The 18,720-nt window shown below is 44.1% G+C and overlaps 1 protein-coding gene across 1 annotated transcript in view; it reads right to left on the bottom strand.

Moving 5' to 3' along the window:
- Window positions 1–8,507: 8,507 nt before the first annotated feature.
- The window catches only part of SRBD1 (S1 RNA binding domain 1), a 721,551-nt gene continuing 711,338 nt past the window's right edge, over window positions 8,508–18,720 (bottom strand). The window contains exon 22 of the mRNA XM_085612769.1: window positions 8,508–8,990. Within this exon, the coding sequence (XP_085468895.1) occupies window positions 8,701–8,990 (290 nt within the window). The 3' untranslated portion in view covers window positions 8,508–8,700. The remainder of the gene's footprint in view (window positions 8,991–18,720) is intronic.

Raw genomic sequence — 18,720 nt, 5'->3', positions numbered from 1 at the left:
AGCCCTGACTAGCTCCTCCTGCTCTGCCCATCTCTCCTCCTCCGAAGTGGGAGTAGGGGGACCCTCAATCTCATCTTCCCAGACCGCTCCCACCCTGTGCGCACTCTGTTCTGCCCGCCTCGCCCCATTCAGCTGCACTAAAAGGCGCTGCTCCCTGATCCGATCCTCCCACGCCAATGCCTCCCAGCTTGGGAGGGGAGGGGGGGCAGTAGCCCTGAAACCCCGTTCAGGCTGCAAATTCCCAGTCAGCGGGGCCGTCTCTCGGCCAAGATCCACACTACCGCCCCCCACTGGGACCGCAACCCCTTGGACCCCCCTCCCACTCCCAACCGGGGTAGCCACCCTGGACCCCCACGGAGAGGTCAATGGGAGCGTCCTCCCACTGCCCCAAGTCCCCTACTGCCTGCCCTGAACCCACACCAGACACCAACACTTCCGCATGGGGGCCCCCACACCCCATTCCCCCCCTCCTCCGCCCCTGCACTTCCCAACAATGTCCCAACTGACTCCTACTCTGGCCTGGACCCGACAGCCCCCCTCCCCCCACTCTTATGCACTCACTGGGCAGTATTAGCAGCTCCCCTGTGGTCGACTCTGAAGTTGCGCGCCCCCCCCGCCCCCTGCTCCTTGATCTGCAATAGCGGGAATCCTATGCACGGAGGCAGGCTTTTCCACCGGCCCCCGCGAGCAGTCTCCTTTCGATACGCGCCCCTCCCCCTTCTATGTGCACTCGACCCAGATTGCAGCGGCTCCTCTTGGCACCCTAAAACTGCCGCTGCCACACCCGCCGAACCCCACCCACGCCTCCCCAAGCACACCGGGCCAGAGGAGATCCTCCCGCCCCGCGCGCCCAAACACCATCAAGGCCTGCCTTACCTCATCAGCCGAAACGCCAAACATGCCGTCACCGCCGCAACGGAGCTCCACTCGCCCAGAACTACCGGCCAGTGGCTCCCCACACAGAAAACCGGCAAACTGCTCCACCACCGTAAAATGATCCCCTTCAACGTCCTAACCGCCTAACTATCGCTGCCTTTGAACTGAAACCCTCCCAATGGTGCCGAGTACAGGAAGAGGAAGTCGCCTTCCTCCCCTGCGCTCTTATACCCACCCCCTAACTCCACCCCCTTGACCCTGCCTGGTCCTCCCCTGCGCGAAAGACCCTGGGGGAAAACTAGTCTGCGACTCTGCTTTCCCCGGGGCCCAGCATTCTTATCGGGAAGCTGCCGAGCTCGTTGGAAGGAGCCGGTCGGAAGGATGAGGAAGCAAGCTATTCAGATAATAAACGTGCGCTGTAAACCGGGGGCCAGTCACTGAATTTAATTTCAGTCTGCTTCTGTTTGGAAATCTCAAGCTTTATTCAGTGCTCCTTCCTGTTCTGTGGTGAGGAGGTGGGTGTTAGAGCGGCGCGGGGGAAGCAGAGACAGCGTGCGCACGTATGGCAGAGTCCGCGCGTGCGTGTTATCGAGGCGGGAGAGAAGGAGGCCTGGGCCGCCAGTTGTGCTCGCGTGGCCTTTAGGTGCACAGTATCTTAAGCAGGAGGTCCCATGAACATCACATTCATCACAGACGCTGCAGCCCCAGCCTTGAGTAGGGCGGCCACCTGCTCCGTGACAGAGGAAGATAAATCACACGCTGCTCCTGGGCACGGGGGGCTGAAGGAGTCCGGGTGGAGGCCGGAGGGGTAGGGGGCCGCAGGATGGAGTCCTGACGCGGGAGGGGATTTAGCAATGCTCAACCACCTGTCTGCACTAGGCGTCAGGCAGCTGCTCCCAAAATGCACCATCATGAAGCATTTATGAACACAAGCCCTGCTGGAATTATTAATCCAACGTGCCTTAGGATAACTCAACGTGCAAAAACAAGGAACACTTGGTTATGTGAACACAGAATTCTCAGCATGTGTATATCTCGATCCTTTCCTGCACGACCGTCAACCCCTTTGCCTATGCAACCATCAGTTTTATAATTATTGAGTTCAGGACTGCCAGTTAACTTCCCGAGGCACAAACTGTTCTTTCCTTAAGGAAATTATAAAAGAAGGTCCAGTTGTACCCTGCTCAAGTAGACAAGTTAGTTCACAATCTTATTTCCAGGAAGCAAGTTCAGAAGAAACAGATCAACTCAATACATTAAGAAAGGAAAAATCTTTTTAAACTAGCAGTAGTAATGTCCCAGAAAAAAACAGTGGTGCGCTCGCACCACAGAGGAGCCAAACGCGGGAATCGAAAGCAGTGGTGCGCGCACACCACAAAGGAGGGGTGGCGGCGAGGGAGCCTGTCATCTGTGCCGCGCGCTGATGTGTGTCCTAGACATGGGTGGGAATGGGCGGAGCAAAGGTGGGACAAGCGCCCGCCTTTGCCCAATTGCGTGCCATTTTTTATTTTTTTTTAAAAAGCACGCTACAGCCAATGCCAGCCTGCGAAAGCAAAACCACACGTACAAGCGTGTGGTTAGCTTTCTGAAGCCCATACAAGAGGTCTCGCGCTGCGCGAGCAGTGCTATGCACTGCAACGCTAGGTGCGAGATCTAAAAACTACTTTGCAAACTACTTTATAATGGTGGTGGCTAAAGTACCAAGACTGGCTGAAGATGTTTCACAAGAAATAGGGTCATTTGACAACTCTGAACATTATTTAACAATTCAAATTTATTGTTGAGCTTAGACTTTGGGCAGATAAATTATTACGTGTCCATGACCTGATCATTTATCCGAAATAGTGGGTGGGCTTTTGATTTTTATTTGGAGGACCCAAGGTCATAGGTACTCCCAACTGGGATATAACTGAAAATAAGCTACTAATAGGCCGTTACAGAGTGGCTCAGAGCCACTCTGTTTGCCTTCACTCTAATCACAATGCTGTTTCCGACACTAACTGTGCTCATCAGGGGCATAGTAAATGCTGCTCTTGGCCAACCTGTCCTACATCATTTCATGCCCTACCAGGGCCATGCCCCACAGTTTGAAGACCCCAGATCAATGATGTATAGAAATATTTGCCATTGCCAAGAGGGGTTTATATGGAGTGTACGGGTGAATGAATGTTGAGGAGGATTTAAGAAAGATAAAGGTGAAAATGGGGGAGCAAGAGTTGGTCTTTGGAAGGTCAGAAATGTGTCATCCATCTTAGTCAGAAGAGATGTAGCAGCCATCTCAACATGTTGGGGTAGGTGTGTGGACCTGTTCTATATCTTTTTAGGGTTGGCATAGGTAAAGAGTATGAAAAGTGCATGGTAGTTAACAAGTGCGTTCCGGTTACAGCACTGTGTTATTAGAGAGTTGATCCCTCTGGGTACTACAGGAATATGAGCATTAATCAGTTAGATAGACAAATAATTATTTGGGACTCCAGGGAAACACTTTGGAGGTCCGCTGAGATGCTACTGGGTGTTACTCAGCTCTCTGTTACAGTATCTGTTGCATTCTTGCCAAACTGACTTAAAAGGAAGTAGTAATCAACAAATTCTTAAGGCGGTAGCTGGAGGGTCCAACTAGACTTTGTTTGATGGGAATGTACATTGCCACTTGCTAATCTAGGTCCTCCAGAGGTATTCTGCTAATGAAAGCCGAGGGTTCTCAGAATGCTTGAAACATTGGACTAGAACGCATTTGCAGGGAGCTATAATGATTAATTCCCTCCAATGAAAATAAATATATAAAAATTGTGTGATGTCTGTGGTCCACCCATTTATTGGGTGTATTATGCATGAGATGACTCCATTACTGTAATTATGTTAAGACTAAACGAATTACCAGGCCATGCACACGAGATGGTCAATGAAGCATATTGTTCTTTTGACATTGTTGCTGGGAGAAAATTGGTGGATCACTGAAGGAAATGGGGTTCTAGCCCAAGGCCCTTCCAGACCCTAATGTTAAGTTGCCAAAGGGAGATATTGTTTACTTCAGAAGCTCTTCACCTGGAGGATGCCCAGGCATAGGGGTCACCTCAAGCAGGAGGATTCGGTCTCCTGATCATCCTGTTTAAGGCACCACCAATCAGTTATAGGAGGCCAGTAGGGAGTCACACTCTGATGCTGATGAGCAAAATTGTGAAACAGAGGACAACAGAAGAGTTAAAATAATTGCTGACCAAAACTTACATTTATTCTTGACTTTCTTGCCATGATATCCTAGGAGAAGAACCCTCTGACAAGCCTTCTCTGGATGCGCCCTCAGGCTCTGGAACAATCCCCTCCCCCCCAACCCCCCCATAGAACTAACTCCTCCATCAAAGTTTTCAAAACTGTGATGAAAAAGCTACTCTTACCACAATTTCTCCTCAATGGCCAGCTACCTTCTCTTAGAAGTCAAATTTCCAGATTTATCCAGGCTAAAAAGAAGAGAGACTACCCATCATATGAAGAATAGCCTAGAAATTGAACAGATATAGATACATTTACATCTCCTATTCTAGACCCCTAATGCATGAGAGAAAAACAGCACTGATCTGATGACTACTCACACTAACACGGCACAAACACAAACATAAAACTCTAACCCCAGGGCCCCACCAAAACAAGTGATGACCTCTAATACTAAAACTATATTTCAAAGTACAAGAAAAACTCTGAGATTCATTGGGACCTGAGGTAATATGTTATTTCAGAAGAACAATGGTCCATATGAAAGCAATATTATTTAGAACAGTATCAAATGAGAAGTATATATAACAAAACTGTTAAATAGAACACAATATGTAAAGGCAATATATATCTACATAATTGTCTGTGGAGAGAATGTTTTTCTTCACCCCAAAGTCAGTTTTGTACATATATTGTTTTTTTTTACATATTATGTTATATTAAACATTGCTTAGTTACATATACTGTGATGATATTGGTCCACATACTATTGGTACCATAGGGATCACTGTGCTTCTGATGTTCCTACCACTAAAGAGGCACACACATAGTGAGTCTCATTAACCTCAGGGCCCCAAAAGAATAGCCTGGAATAAATCACAACCAAAACCACACAGCTGTATATGGGAAAGACTATACTTCAAACAATCCTGCCAATCTGCACTAAAATTATAGATCTTCTTTATCCCCACTACTTGGGTTGCTTATGGACCTCCTAGAATAAAATAAACTTTTACTTAGCACTAATGGCACACCAATGTATAGTTGATACTGTAGTGCTACATATGACTATATATAGATAAAATAAATGTTGGAAAATCTCTATTTTATCAGTAAAGTGCTCTGACACCCCTCCAGTGTAGTTGTCTTCACTACATAGAAATCCTCACATAAATGAATATATAAATAAATATATAAATAAATAAGGCAGGACAGAAAACAGGAATGGGTGAAAAAGGTGTGCAGTACAATGGAGGGACAGGCCAGCCAAGAAATGAGGAAGGTGAGAAGCAGAACAGGGTACCTTTGAAGAGCAAAATAGATGTAATGAAACGGGAGAGACAGGGAAAACTGGAAACAGCATACAGGAAATTCTAGCAGAGCAAAACATGGGTAACGTGCAATATGGAAGACAGAAAGAACAGCATCAAGAATATGAAAGACTGGAAACAGCACAGGAGTAACCAAACAAACAAGAGATTGTAGTACAGTGAGCAAGGAAAACACTGCTGACTGAGCATACACTGATGACTGTGCTGCCAATAAATAGCACAAGGGACACCAGAGAAGAAAAGTAGGAGTTCGATAATGTCTTCAAGGAAATGCCAGAGTAACACAGTGTGTGGTAATATCAATGGGGTGGAGCTGGGATGATGGTCATCATGACAGTAAACACCAAGGGCCTCATGTACTGGCATTACAAAAAGGAAATTGTAAATAATAATGATTTGCAATTTGCAGTTACTTATTTGGAATGTACTAAAATTTATTAGGTAGAAATGGTCACAATTTGTGCACTGACTGCTATTGAATACATTGGTATTTTGGAAACCAACCAACGTATTAAAATGTTAGTTCACAAAACATGAAATTGTATTGGGCCACAATTTGACCTATCTCATTAATACGCATGAGGTAAATTGCAAATTTGTGACCCACTACAATTGGCTAAAGTCAGAGACATGATGGCCTTGTTGGGGTCACAACCACCATATCTGTGATTGCTTTTAAATAAAGCAATCTTTTTCATTTTTTTTTAAATGCAGCCCATTTTCAGAAAAAGGAAATCAGGTTGTAATTAAAAAAACAAAATGAAACATTTGACAACCAATTTTTTAGGAGTAGGCAGAAATCCTCTCTTAAACAGGTTTTTAGCCGCATTCACAAAGACGAAATGTTCCCTTGGGGACCATTCCTGTTTGCAAATGTTACTACCTCCTTTCAATTGTTGGTAAAATATTAATGTTTTGCGACCGGTTCTCAGTAACAAAACATTAATACATAATTTAAGGAATCGGTAAATGGAAGTGACGTCCTTTAGATGTACCTTCTAAATACAGTTTTGGTATTTTATCAGAAACACACAAGGCCCGTTTTGGATGTCGGGCGGAGAGCCTCCGACCAGCAGCCAGATGCTCTCTGCCCGACATCCTGATTTTTCCCTCTGACCACCGTATTTTGATTACGGAGGTCGGAGGGAAAGCCACAAGGGGATTCTGCTCCTCTTCCATTGGGCTCTGTGAGCCTGTAGAAAGAGGAGCGGAATAGTAATCCCTTCAATGGCAGGGGAGTCAGCCTTGGCTCCGCCGTTGGGATTGCGATGTCGGATTCCGACAGCCAGTCCATGTCGGCCTTTCCAACATGGATTGGCTGTCAGAAAGCGAGTTATGGGGCCCCTAGCAGGGCTCCCTTCCTCCCTGGTCCTACTCATATGGGCCTGGGGGCCAACTATGGTGCCCTACTCAACATCCCTGCACCGTGTGGTAGGCACCGTTGGGTGCCTGCCACACGGTGCAGGGATGTTTGCAAACTTTCCTTTTTCAATGGGAGCTTGTGGAGCGGGCGGTATCGGCCCGCGGCACAAGCTCCCATTGAAAATGGGAAGCTTGTGACCGCACCATTTGCGGTCGCATCAAAATTAGGGTGTCGGAACTGCCGAACTGTGGTCCAGTGGTTTGTTCCGCACACCGGTCCGTCCCTACATCGTATCCAGGGCCTAAGTGCGGCTGATTTGGGTTTTGTACATTTCACAATGAAATTGTAAGGTTTCAAAGGCTCGGATTTGAACTCGGAGTTCAAAAAATTGCTTTTTGCTTGAAGTCCCCAGGGTGCAAAACAGGGGTGGTGTAAAGCAGAGGAGGGAGTTCACGGCAGCAGGCGTGGATAGGATGAAAAACTAGCACAGAGAATCCCAGCTGCGATAAATCACCGTACTGTACATTGGGGAAAAGGGAAAGTGCAGTTGGAGAAGCAGAGACAATGGAAGCAGCATAGGGAAATATCGGAGGAGAGAAACAGCAGTGTGGACAATAGGGAAGGACAGCACAGCTGAAAGAGTCATGATGATAGGAATGAGCACAGAGGGCTGTGTACAACAGTAAAATACTGAATACAGTAAGGGTATTGGCATAGAAGGAAGTAGCAGCACAAGGGACACTAGATAAGAAAATTAAAAGTATGGTATACTGGGGAGAGAGAGAGCAACAGGAACAAGAGAGGGTTGGGAAAAAATGGAAGGAATGTACAGCGACATACAAGAAGAAACGTGCATGGTGGGCACGCACAGTGGGAGGAGGGGGGCAGATGTGGAACCAACCAGATGAAATGCCACAGAAGCAAAATAGGGGTACGGGAGGAAAACTGAGGAGGATGGAAAAGAGCACATATGACACAAAAGGAGCAAAACTGAGGTACAGTACAAAGGAGGTGGGGAAGGGAGTGAGCACAGTGGGAGGGAGTGGGAAAACAGAGTATAGCACAAGGAGCACTAAAGATTCAACACAGGAGTGTGGTAAACCAAGAAAAGGGAGAGCACATCGAGGGGATCAGGACAGTAAACGGTGCAGGAGAACAAGAGGAAAGAAAAATGCCAGTGAGCGGCACATTCAGTGCCATGGGATGAGTGGGAAAATAAGGAGTAAATTATGAACAGTTGAAGAGTGACCAATAATGTGATAACTAAAGCTGAGTGAAACTATTTATATTTAGAGAGTGAAAATCCCGCACAGTAGAACAAAAAGAGAAAATTAGAAAACATCACATCAGAAGAGACATCCTCATGTATTATTTCCAGTAGTGACAAGCTAGTGAGAACATGGATAGATCAGAGACGATTCAAAGACAGAGGAGGGGATGCTCACACAAATGATGGCAAATGCTTGGGATTAACTTCGAGCCAAAGCAAGCAACAGAATCATTAACCAACCTGAAAATGGCAGAGAAAAGAAAAAGGAAAATAAAACGTCAGAGCGAAGTCAAAGATGGAAAGCAGGGTCTATGGTACAAAAGCAGGCAGTGAAACAGTCAATATCTAAATGTCAATGTAAACATCTTTACTTCCTTTTTCACTTAAAGGCATTGCTAACTGTTTCCCTGAATAAAATGGCACATTGAGTTCGGTCTAAAGAATGCACAGAAACAAATTCTTCATAAATTGATGTATTGTGCAGCAATAACAGAACAAATCCATGTGGTCCTCAGAGTCATTAGTTAGGATTGCTAGCTACAGACGCCAATAAAATGGTTGATCCTTCGTGTATAAAAACGTGGTCATGTTTTATACTCATTATCTTGGCAACATGAAAACAAAACACAAATTAAAAAATAAAAAATAAATCATAAAACACGAATAAGTTCCAATGTGATCCTAGATTGCCGTATATCAATGTTAATCACTTTGACTTCTACTCTTTCGCCAGGACCCAGCCCAAGGCTCCGCCGTCTTCGATCTTTGGACAGTTTTGCTTCTGTTATGTAGCGCATGGGAATCAATCCAGGGCGGCCCACTCCAACGTCAACAAAAACTCCGAACAGAGTGGCATTTTCTACTTTTCCAGTTAGAACTGTTCCGATTTTCAAATCCTCAAGGCAGACTATGTTTGTTTTAAAATCAGGTTTGTCAAACTCTGCAACAAATAAACACAAAGATAAGGTCATGAAATAAGTTTTAAAAAAAATGTAACATGAACTTAAATATTTTTTATTAAAGACTTTGTAATAAAACTGGAACATGGATATTTTTCTGACCATTTTTCTCAGTGATATGATTGACTAATATTCGAAATTCTATGAGTTTTCTTTACATTAAAGACGTATTCTCCAACTAGTAGAGAAAATCTGTGAGTGAGGATACTTCCGTGACATTCAGATACACATGATGAATAGGGTAAGCACGTATTTACTACACACAGGATACATTTCTCTTCCCGGTTTAAACTCAACATAACACTAATAAATTGGTAATACATTTGGTACGGTATGTGGTGTGCCGTGTTATAGGTCATGGAAGTTTAACAGCTTAAATACTAGTCTGCTCGTATATGAAAATACAAAATAAGCTAATATTCTAAATTACATACTACATAGAAGTCACACATAGGACAACTTTCATTCCTATCAATGATAGTGTGTGCATGACCATTGTCATCTATATTTGGATATCAGTGCTTGCTATAACCACCATTATGAAATCATCTAATACAGTTGATTGACATGTATACCTTTGGTAGAGAAACGTATCTCCTAATTACGTGCATTCCACTGGGGAAGTCCAACTTTGAGTGAAGCATTTTCTACAAAGCCTAAGACACATTATGCTCAGGTGTCCTGGAAAGCAGAAGAGACTAATAGCATTGTGCACTGTGTACATACAGGGCTTACAACTGTCTGTGTTACAGTTATACAAAACACGGTCAGTAGGTGACAGGAGGCCTATGGAACATGATACTGCAGCCCTGCCAAGTTCCACGCATCAGGGGTTAGACTAACACATTTCAGTGCTGGTGTCCACATCATTGCACTAAAATGCATGAGTCACGCTTTACTGTTCATCTGACTTAAAGCATCATGAAGCACTGAAATAATAATTAAGAAAATTCCAGACACGCTTCAGTTAGCAGAGAATGCTTTCGCAGGCAAATTCACTTCACTGCTGCCAGCCTGGGCTCGTTGCTATGACGACCGGCGTGTCACTGATACATTGTATTTCTGCAGCACAGTGAAAATAAAAACTGCTGTGGTCAGGCCATGCATCTTTATGATGTAGATCTGGGGATGGCGCTATGCACAGCCTGTTATAGAAGTAAAAGAGTTTATTCCAAATAAAAAGCAAGCGGGGAGCTGCTGTTTTAAGGTTGTGGTGTGTGCCGCAGTAGTTAAGGGCATGTTTTTCCTAACTGACTCTGTCGTGCCCGCCAGCCAGAAAAGTGGCATGGAACTCTTCTGTGGACTGTGTGGTGGTTGGATGTCTTGATCTGTGGGAGCGGGTTACACATTCATGTCTGCAGCATGTGCATTAACCCACTAGGCTTCCAGTATAAGATACTGTCCTGACAACCAGAGGCATGATATTTTTTGTTATTTTCAGATGCAAAATCCAAGTGAAATGTCTTGTCAGGCTATGGATATGCCTCAGTCCCCCGCACACTTCCTCATGAGAGGTCGTGTAGATAATGTACATCTCCTGATCAGGTATCAACCTAATATAACTCAGCTGTCTGTTTTTGCTAAAATAGAAAGTGTCTAGTTTCATAATGTTAAAAATAAAAACCTTTTAAGAAAAAAGTGCAAAAGAAAATAGAGAGACCACTTCCTCCCATGGAAGTAAAGGAAGCATCTCAGTTGGACTTTACAGTTCATCATTAAGGACTGTAAATGGTATGTCTCATTAGGGTGAATGATATTCGGCAACCTCCAGCTCCGTGCAGCTGAAAAAGCTAGCTGTTAGCATACCATGAAATCCCATGAAATATAATATGGTCCCTCCTTGGATGCAGTGCACTAAAGTTGCAGCACATGCATTACAGTCATTATACCTAGCAGTGTACACCAAGAAATCCAAGTGCGAGTACAGGCAGACATGCTAATGTGACTGTCAAAGGGAAACACTATTCATTTTCTGAGAAAAATATATATTCAGTAGATACGCTTGAAGTTGACTCCTAGCATCATAGACAAAGAAAGGGAAAAAAAGTTAAGTTTATAAAGATATAATACTGGCTTTACCCGATGATCATCTTAGAAATGGCCAGTAGGTTAGTGACCTTCCATTTTAGGGTTTTGCAGAAGTTTCAAGATCTATTTAAAGCGTCTTATTGCTTAAAAAGCGCAATTTCTCATATTTACCTCTTTCCCCTGTTTTATTTGTGAGAAAGTGTCACTGTTAGTGTCACACATTTGGCAGTTGAATGTCACTCACTAGCACAGTACACTGAAACCATAGAAATGTCACACATAAGCAATCTGTAAACTTGGCAGCTATGGTACTGTTGAGCACTGCGCTTTTCAAACTAACAGAAGGGCTGAAAATGTGCAAACCGTCTGCTTTGAAGCACAAGGAGTGAAGGGCTTTGATAAGGGAAAGGAAGTCACTCTTTCAATTCAACAGGGTTACTCATTGTACCCACACATTCATCTGAGCACTCAGTTCCATGGGATCATGAACTGAAGAACTGCATACTGCCTTGGGGTGCAGGAGAGGTGTAGTGACACACATTGGTTAGTGTGTAGTGGCATGGTGAAGAGGAGTCTTGGGCTGGTACCACTGATCCCATAATGTCCATATGTTGTCTATTCAGACTGTGGGTACAGCAAAAACTTGGATCCCACAGTGTCCTTCCACACAACCAAGGTGACCATGGAGTGTAGCCTTCAAGTCTTTCTGGTCCAATATCTTTCAATGCACAACACTTACAGAAGTCTTTGGCAGGAGGTTTTGTATTCCCGGTCCCATCACTGTTCTGAATACCTTACACTGCTAGGACGGGGAGAAGGGCAGTAAATATATATTAAAGTAATCTACCTTTAAAATGAGACCAGTATATTATTTTTCCGGCGTTTTAGTATTAGTATTTCTATGATGCGTACCCTTGGATCCTTACTTTACCTTTCCCCTTCAGATCCGTTTGTTCTGAGACGTTTTTAACGTTCCTGGGAATAGACTTTCTGATTTACCAAGGCTAAAGGAAGGTCTACTCATGTCACCTAAGTTCTTCATGAACTGTCTATAAAAGTTATCCAGTCCTAAAAAACCCTGGGTCTCCTTGATGGACTTAAGAGTTGGTCAGTCCAAGATGGCAGAGGTCAAGAGATAATCGACTCTCAGATAGGCGATACACCAAATATTCCACTAATATACTTTCAAACTTGCCCTTCTCCGATTTAAAGGACGGATAGTTTTCCCTGAGACGTAGAAGGATGAAACGAAAATGGACTTTATGTTCAGGAAGGGAAGCAAAAAAGATCAGGAATTCTTCCGGGTACACCACAAGAAAATGGTTCAGATGTCAGAGAATATACTCTTAATCATTCTCTGGAAAACTGCTGAAGCTTTGCTAACACCAAAGTGTTTTACCTGATATTCATAGTGCCCAAACGGTGTCTGAAAGGCAGTCTTCCACTCATAACTCTGCTTTTTTCCAGAACAGATGTTATGCTCCACAGAGGTCGAACTTCTTGAAATATTTAGAACCCTGAACAGACCCAAGGTTGACCTTGATGAGAGGAAGTGGGTAATGGTCCTTAATTGTGACTTTATTCAATGCAAGATAACAGATAAAAGGTGTAAGCTCTTTGAACGTCTTTGAGAAAAAGAAGTGCTGCAGTGGGCGATCTTGACTGGACCATTAGACCATTCTGCAGATTTTGATCCTAATATTTCCCCAGAACCTGCTTCTTGTGCTGGGAAAGAGAATATACTCCACAGGAGCTCTGGGCACGGTCAGGATAGCATAATCCAAATCCCTGAGGAGGAAGTGACAGTGTACTGGAAGGAAAGAGAGACGACTGGTCTCCCAATTGACGAAGCAATTGTGTCATTCCAACCAGAGTTTCCCTAGTACTATAGTATAGTTCGGAGTCATGAGGAAACCAACTCTTTATGAATGCCTAAAGACAGTAACCATGGTAGAGGTCAATATACTAGACGTCAATGGAGACCCATCAATAGTTTGTACAGGATTTGGAGAAGACTTGTTCCTGACAGGAATTTGGTGTCTCTGGGTACAACTCAACTTCATACACATTTTGGAGTTACTGGAATCTAACAAGGCTGGAACAGAGATGGACTGACCAGGGTGGACTTGAAGAATTAAATCCAATATATGCAAGCATGGACCAGATCCACCATAGGAGATGAAAACTTTAATGAGAGTAGAAACCTCCACCCCCCCTCTTCTTTACAAAGGACAGAATCTTCTCTCTGCGACCTGAAAGGTTGAATAGTACAGTGTCGCAACTGGTGATTTGGGCTTGCACAATAAAGTCACATGCCTCCCTTACGCCTTTGATCCCTTCTTGCGTTAGACAATAGGCCTCCAGCAGACCCAACCTGCAATGATTTGTCAGGAACATCAGGCAAGGGATTAGTAAGCTTAGTTGGCTCAGTCTGCCCAAAAATACAGGAAAGAAGAGTATAAGTGAACCTCCAGTGTCTCCATTTCTCCATTATCCTTTTTATAAGTCTATTTTCAATCAGGATAAATTGATCAAGGAGATCGACAAATGATGAATATCTGGGAATTTTAATAGCTCCTACTTTAACTCATCCTTTAACTCCTTTTTTTTAACCCACTTTGGAATAAGAAAATCCAAGTGCATTCTACCCAAGTGGTTTCAGTAGCAAGATTGAATGTGTCTACAACAGGAGAGTACATCCAAATTTCCCTGGGATATCCCACACAATGGGTCCCTCGAAGAAGCTTCATGGTATGGTCTCTCAAACATCTTCTTGAAATTTGCCAAGAAACTGGCATCATTGTTTAGACAAGGGTCTTCGTTGACAACACAAGGAGTTGCCCAAGCCACACTGACCAAAAAACCAATTGGATACCCCACTTTAGGTATTTCAGAGGAAAACTGCTCAGGTCAAAAGGCAAAATGAACCATCAGGCCATCCAAAAACTCCTGTAATCTTGAAGGATATCCATATTATTTAGAAATTGAAGGAATGATGGCAGGAAGGTCCCAAAACCTGGAATGGACTGCTTGGTGAATGGCAGAATTCTTGGTCCTTAACTGTTTGTGGTAAATAATTTAATTACCGGGACTTAATTTGATGCGGAAAATCTATAACAATAGCTCAGTAAAATAAGAGGCAGAATCCGTGGTATTAGAGGTTCGGAACGGGCTTTATTCCATAATCAATTTAAATTGATGAGCTCCAGATTCCATCACCACGAAGGTTCAGGAAGTGAAGACCGTACTTTATTGATAGGTAATCATTTTTATACAATAGGCATTACAGTGAAACAAATGGAGGAGGCGTAACAATTGATAGTAAAGATAAAACATACATGCGTAGCAAAAGTGGGTGTAACTGGGCGTAACTAAAGAACGTCATCAAGTATGATGTCATAATAGGGTGGTTCCATGAAAGAATTTCGCAATGTCAGCAGAAATACTTGGCAGAAATGCGCGCGCAGCAGCATGACGTGTGATTGACGTGCAACTAGGGGGTGAAGGGGACTTGACATTTAGCTCTACATGTGGCGACAGAAGTCTGGAGGGTCAAGTCAACCTAATCCCAAATCATATCTAACATCCTATGTTTAAAGAACTATGTTATCCAAAAGAGAGGCCTTCTTGGAGTAGAATCTTATTCTATACTGACTATACTGACTGTTAGTGCGTGTACAAGCGTCTAAGTGTCTACACTAGATGCGAGGGCAGGAATCTTCCATAGTAACAGGGCTATGAATTACTGGCATAATGACAGAGAAGCCGGGCCTTTTGCTCGGTAGCTGGAAGAATGTTTACTTAAACTACTAGACAGGAATGCATTGGGTAGGGAGCGAAGCAGATAATCTCGAAGGTGAAATACAGTTTTTGGCAGGCAACAGGCTGATGTCAGGCACCGTTAGCTGCGCAGAGAATGAGGACAAAGTTCATGGATACAGATGCGAGCTCAAACTGGAGCTTTCAGAGGCAGAAGGCAGGAAAAGCTTGATGGCAGAATCAGGGCCTACTTGCCTGGACTGTAAAATGGCATAAGTGAACCATATAAAGGCGGTGGCCTTTCATACTTAGGAATGGAATATCCGGCCCATTCATGGCGAATGGAAAAGAGGACATGTTGGCGGTGGACACACATGTGTTTGCGTCTTCATAACTGGAACTGGAGGGAACATACATGTACTTGTGATTTATACATGAAACCGTTGGGGTCCAAGATAGGGGACATAACTGACCAGAAAAATCCATATTTACACATGTTCCTAATCCTAGGTTTGTTGCTGAAGGACAGCATCCAGGACTACACCAGGATCCATGTCATAAAGAGTCATACATTTTATGGGTCGCTACCTGTTGAGGGCTGGATGCTTTCCTGCTATCTGAGTCCAAGTCTTCTGTTGTCCATGGTCAGGGTCACTGTTTCCAGAAGGCACCATCTCACCACACACTAGAATAAATAGCAGACAAGTGCCCTCGAGAAGATGCCACCTACTCAGGAGGAAAAAGTCAAGGCCATAAAAATCTCCTTGCCGAATGAAGACTTCAAATAAAAGAAAACCAGGAATCGGGAATCAAACAGTGGAATTCTTCTGCAGCGAAGTGTCAGGATCAGCAAGTAGAGGGCTTTCCTGCGACACACCCTTCAACCAGATCGATGACTTCATATAGTAAAAGAACAGAAAAAGGAAATTACATCATTCAATTGATCAAACAGGACTTGGAAAGCGTTGCTAATCACCGGTGAGGGTATCCAAGCGCTATGAATCCTGCAGCGGGGGGTGGGTAGGGGGGAATGTTCGATTCAACAGCCTTGAGTCCTTTCCTGATTAAATCAGACATCACATGAGAGCAAACACAAAGGACTGGGAAAAGCAAAAAGGAATCAATAAAGAAGGAACCATGATGGAACAGGGAAAGAAATAGGAATGAAAATTGGAAGCGAACAACCAGTGGAGCTGCTTTAAAAGGCAGCAGCAAATATTCAGGCAGATGATCGCCGTTAAGAGCTTGGAGGAGCAAGGAGAAGCAGCTGAGAGCCTAGGAGCATGAGAAAAGGCAGCGCCAGTTGAGTGTAACTCAGTCCCAAGCTGTGGGCTTCTTGCAGCGTTTCTTGAGACAAAGAACGGGGGGGACCCCGTAAGGTACCTCAGTTCTTGGGCACCCGAAACAAATTGAGTTCTTATAAGTTGGGCGCTGGGGAGGCCAACAAAAAGAAAAAAGAAAAGCCATGGAGAGGGTTGAGGAAAAACAAAAAAAACAAAAAAGTGACAAGCTTGGTTGTTACAGCTGAAAAGCACATGAGGGGAAGAGCTAGAAATAAAAACACCCCAAGGCCAACAGGTATCGCCTATGTAAGTTATTGAGACTGTCAATGTTTTTAGCCATGTTAAACAGCGACACAGCTACTGTGTGTGGATGCATCGTAGCAATTTCTTTTATTGCTATAGCACTTTTTTTTATTGCTGCCGGGAGGCATCACGGAGGAATGGAGGGCTTGCAACATGGTGGATGCAGATGCCTCCTGACCCACCCTCACGACAGCTATAAGAAAGAGCTATGACTCGGCCAGCCCTAGCCCCATCATAGCTCTGTAGCCGTTCTGCTATGCAACTAGGCTAAAAATATTGACACAGGTGAGACTAATTTGCTTAGCCAATGCTTTTTTTGCTGCCAGGGAGGGAGGGGGTAAGCAAACATGCAGGAGTTTGGGAGGAGGCAAGCAACAATGCAGGGCTGGTGGGAGGGTGCAAGTGGTAAGCAACAAAAGGAATGGGGAAGGAGGGGGCAAGCAACAATGTGGGCCAGGGTGGGCGGAGGAAAGCAACAATGTGGGATAGGACAGGAGTAGGCCAGCAGGAAAACAGGACAGAGTGGGAGGGGGCAAGAAATAACAACATGTAGCAGGAGCATGTCAGGAGGCAAGCAATAACATGGGACGGGAAGGTCATAAGAGGCAAGGAACAACACAGATGGGGATGGAGGGAGCAAGCAACAACGTGACAGGGAGGGACGGCAGGGGCAAGCAATGGGACGGGGCAAGCAACAGCATTGAAAAGGTAGAAGGGGCAAAACACTGAAAGGGTAACTCTCAGAAGTATTTTGGGCAATATATGTCAAGAGCTGATCTTCTGGGCAACGCTTGCAGAAGCTACTTCGAGCAAAGAAAAGGCTGTTTACCTCCAGAGGCAGTGCTCGACATCAGACTGAATAAAAATCCCTGACTGCTTTAGGAAATACTCAGTAAGAAGGAGAAAAACTGGAATCCAGATAAACCTTCAGGATGGTCAGAACAGGCAGCAAGGAATGGACAAGATTAAATAACTGGAGATGGCAGAGGAACCACGGATTCTAAGAAGCGAGCAATGAATAAGAACAACTGTAACACAACTGAACTTCACTGTAGAGCCCTTTATAGTGGGAAACAGGATGTGACTTAATTCCTGAAAGATTCGGGCATTTTGGATTGGGAAGAAACAGGGAACATAATCAAGAATTAAATATATATAACCTAACTATAAGTACCTACTGGCGACCACCAGATGGATGGATGGATGGAGTGGAGTGGCGTCTGGTGTATTAGCTTTGAGTGAAGTGGCGTACAGTGGTATAGCCTACAGTGGAGTAGCGTAGATTGTAGTGGCATACAGTTGAGTGGCGTAGACTGTTGTGGTGTAGAGCGCTATAGCGTAAAGTGCAACCGTATAGAGTTGTACAGTAAATAAAATTAATTCCTACGTACCCTCCTTACTGTCCCCCAATCCACCCCCACTTTTCCTATTCACCAGGAATTAGGTGTTGGTTAAGTGGCAGACAGGTTGAGGCTAACCCAGGTGTTTTGCTGGCTTAAAACCTGGCTTAACCCCCAATTAACTCTGAACCATAATATTATTAGGGATTGTGCCACCATGGACCGAGCTAACAATATTCCATGGCTAAACTATGTTAAGCACACTTTAACTAGGAGGCTTGGATGTTTAGACTTATTTGATTTCCCTGATAAAATAAGTACAGATGATTTGGTGTGGGTAAAAATACATTTTTCGGACCAGAAGAAGGTAGAGCGGGAGGAGACCGAATTAATAAAACCAACAGTCAAAGTCCACTTTTTGTTAAAAACCTCCCCTGAGATGGAACCTTACCTGAGGATTGTCACGAAGCCGTTCCACCGCCTGCTTTTAACCAGATTTCGTTTTAACCAAATCCATTTTTTTCTGGGTAATTTGCAAGGCTGTAGTAGGATGTGTGATATGGGCCCTTGTACCTGTGATAACTTTTCGATCCAGGATACAATGCATTTTACTATGTTCTGTGACCATTACAGCGCTATCTGCAGGAGGTTCTTAGTCCCAATTTTAAAAGGGAAAGGTTTTAAACAGGTTAAACCTGCTTTAGTGTACCTACAACTGCTTAATGACCCATGGGAGATTTTTAACATCGCAAGCTTTTTTGTTGCAGCGATAAGACTTAGGAAAATTCGGCACCCTACGTTTTCATAACGCTCTATTAATGATGATTCGGTAATGATATTTTACTGTGTACTGCATGTATTTTATGTATTGTAATGTGGTTTAAGCTTGGTACTTTTATGGTTTTTGGAAACCAAATAAAGTGGTTTGATGATGATGATGATGAGTTGTACAGTAGAGAGACATATAGTGGAGTGGCATACAGTGGAGTGTTGCACAG

The sequence above is a fragment of the Triturus cristatus genome, chromosome 6 (genome assembly GCF_964204655.1).
Source record: "Triturus cristatus chromosome 6, aTriCri1.1, whole genome shotgun sequence".
In the NCBI taxonomy this organism is placed as follows: Eukaryota; Metazoa; Chordata; class Amphibia; order Caudata; family Salamandridae; genus Triturus; species Triturus cristatus.
Note: the sequence above shows the minus strand (reverse complement) of the source record. Positions and strands in the feature narration are given on the sequence as shown.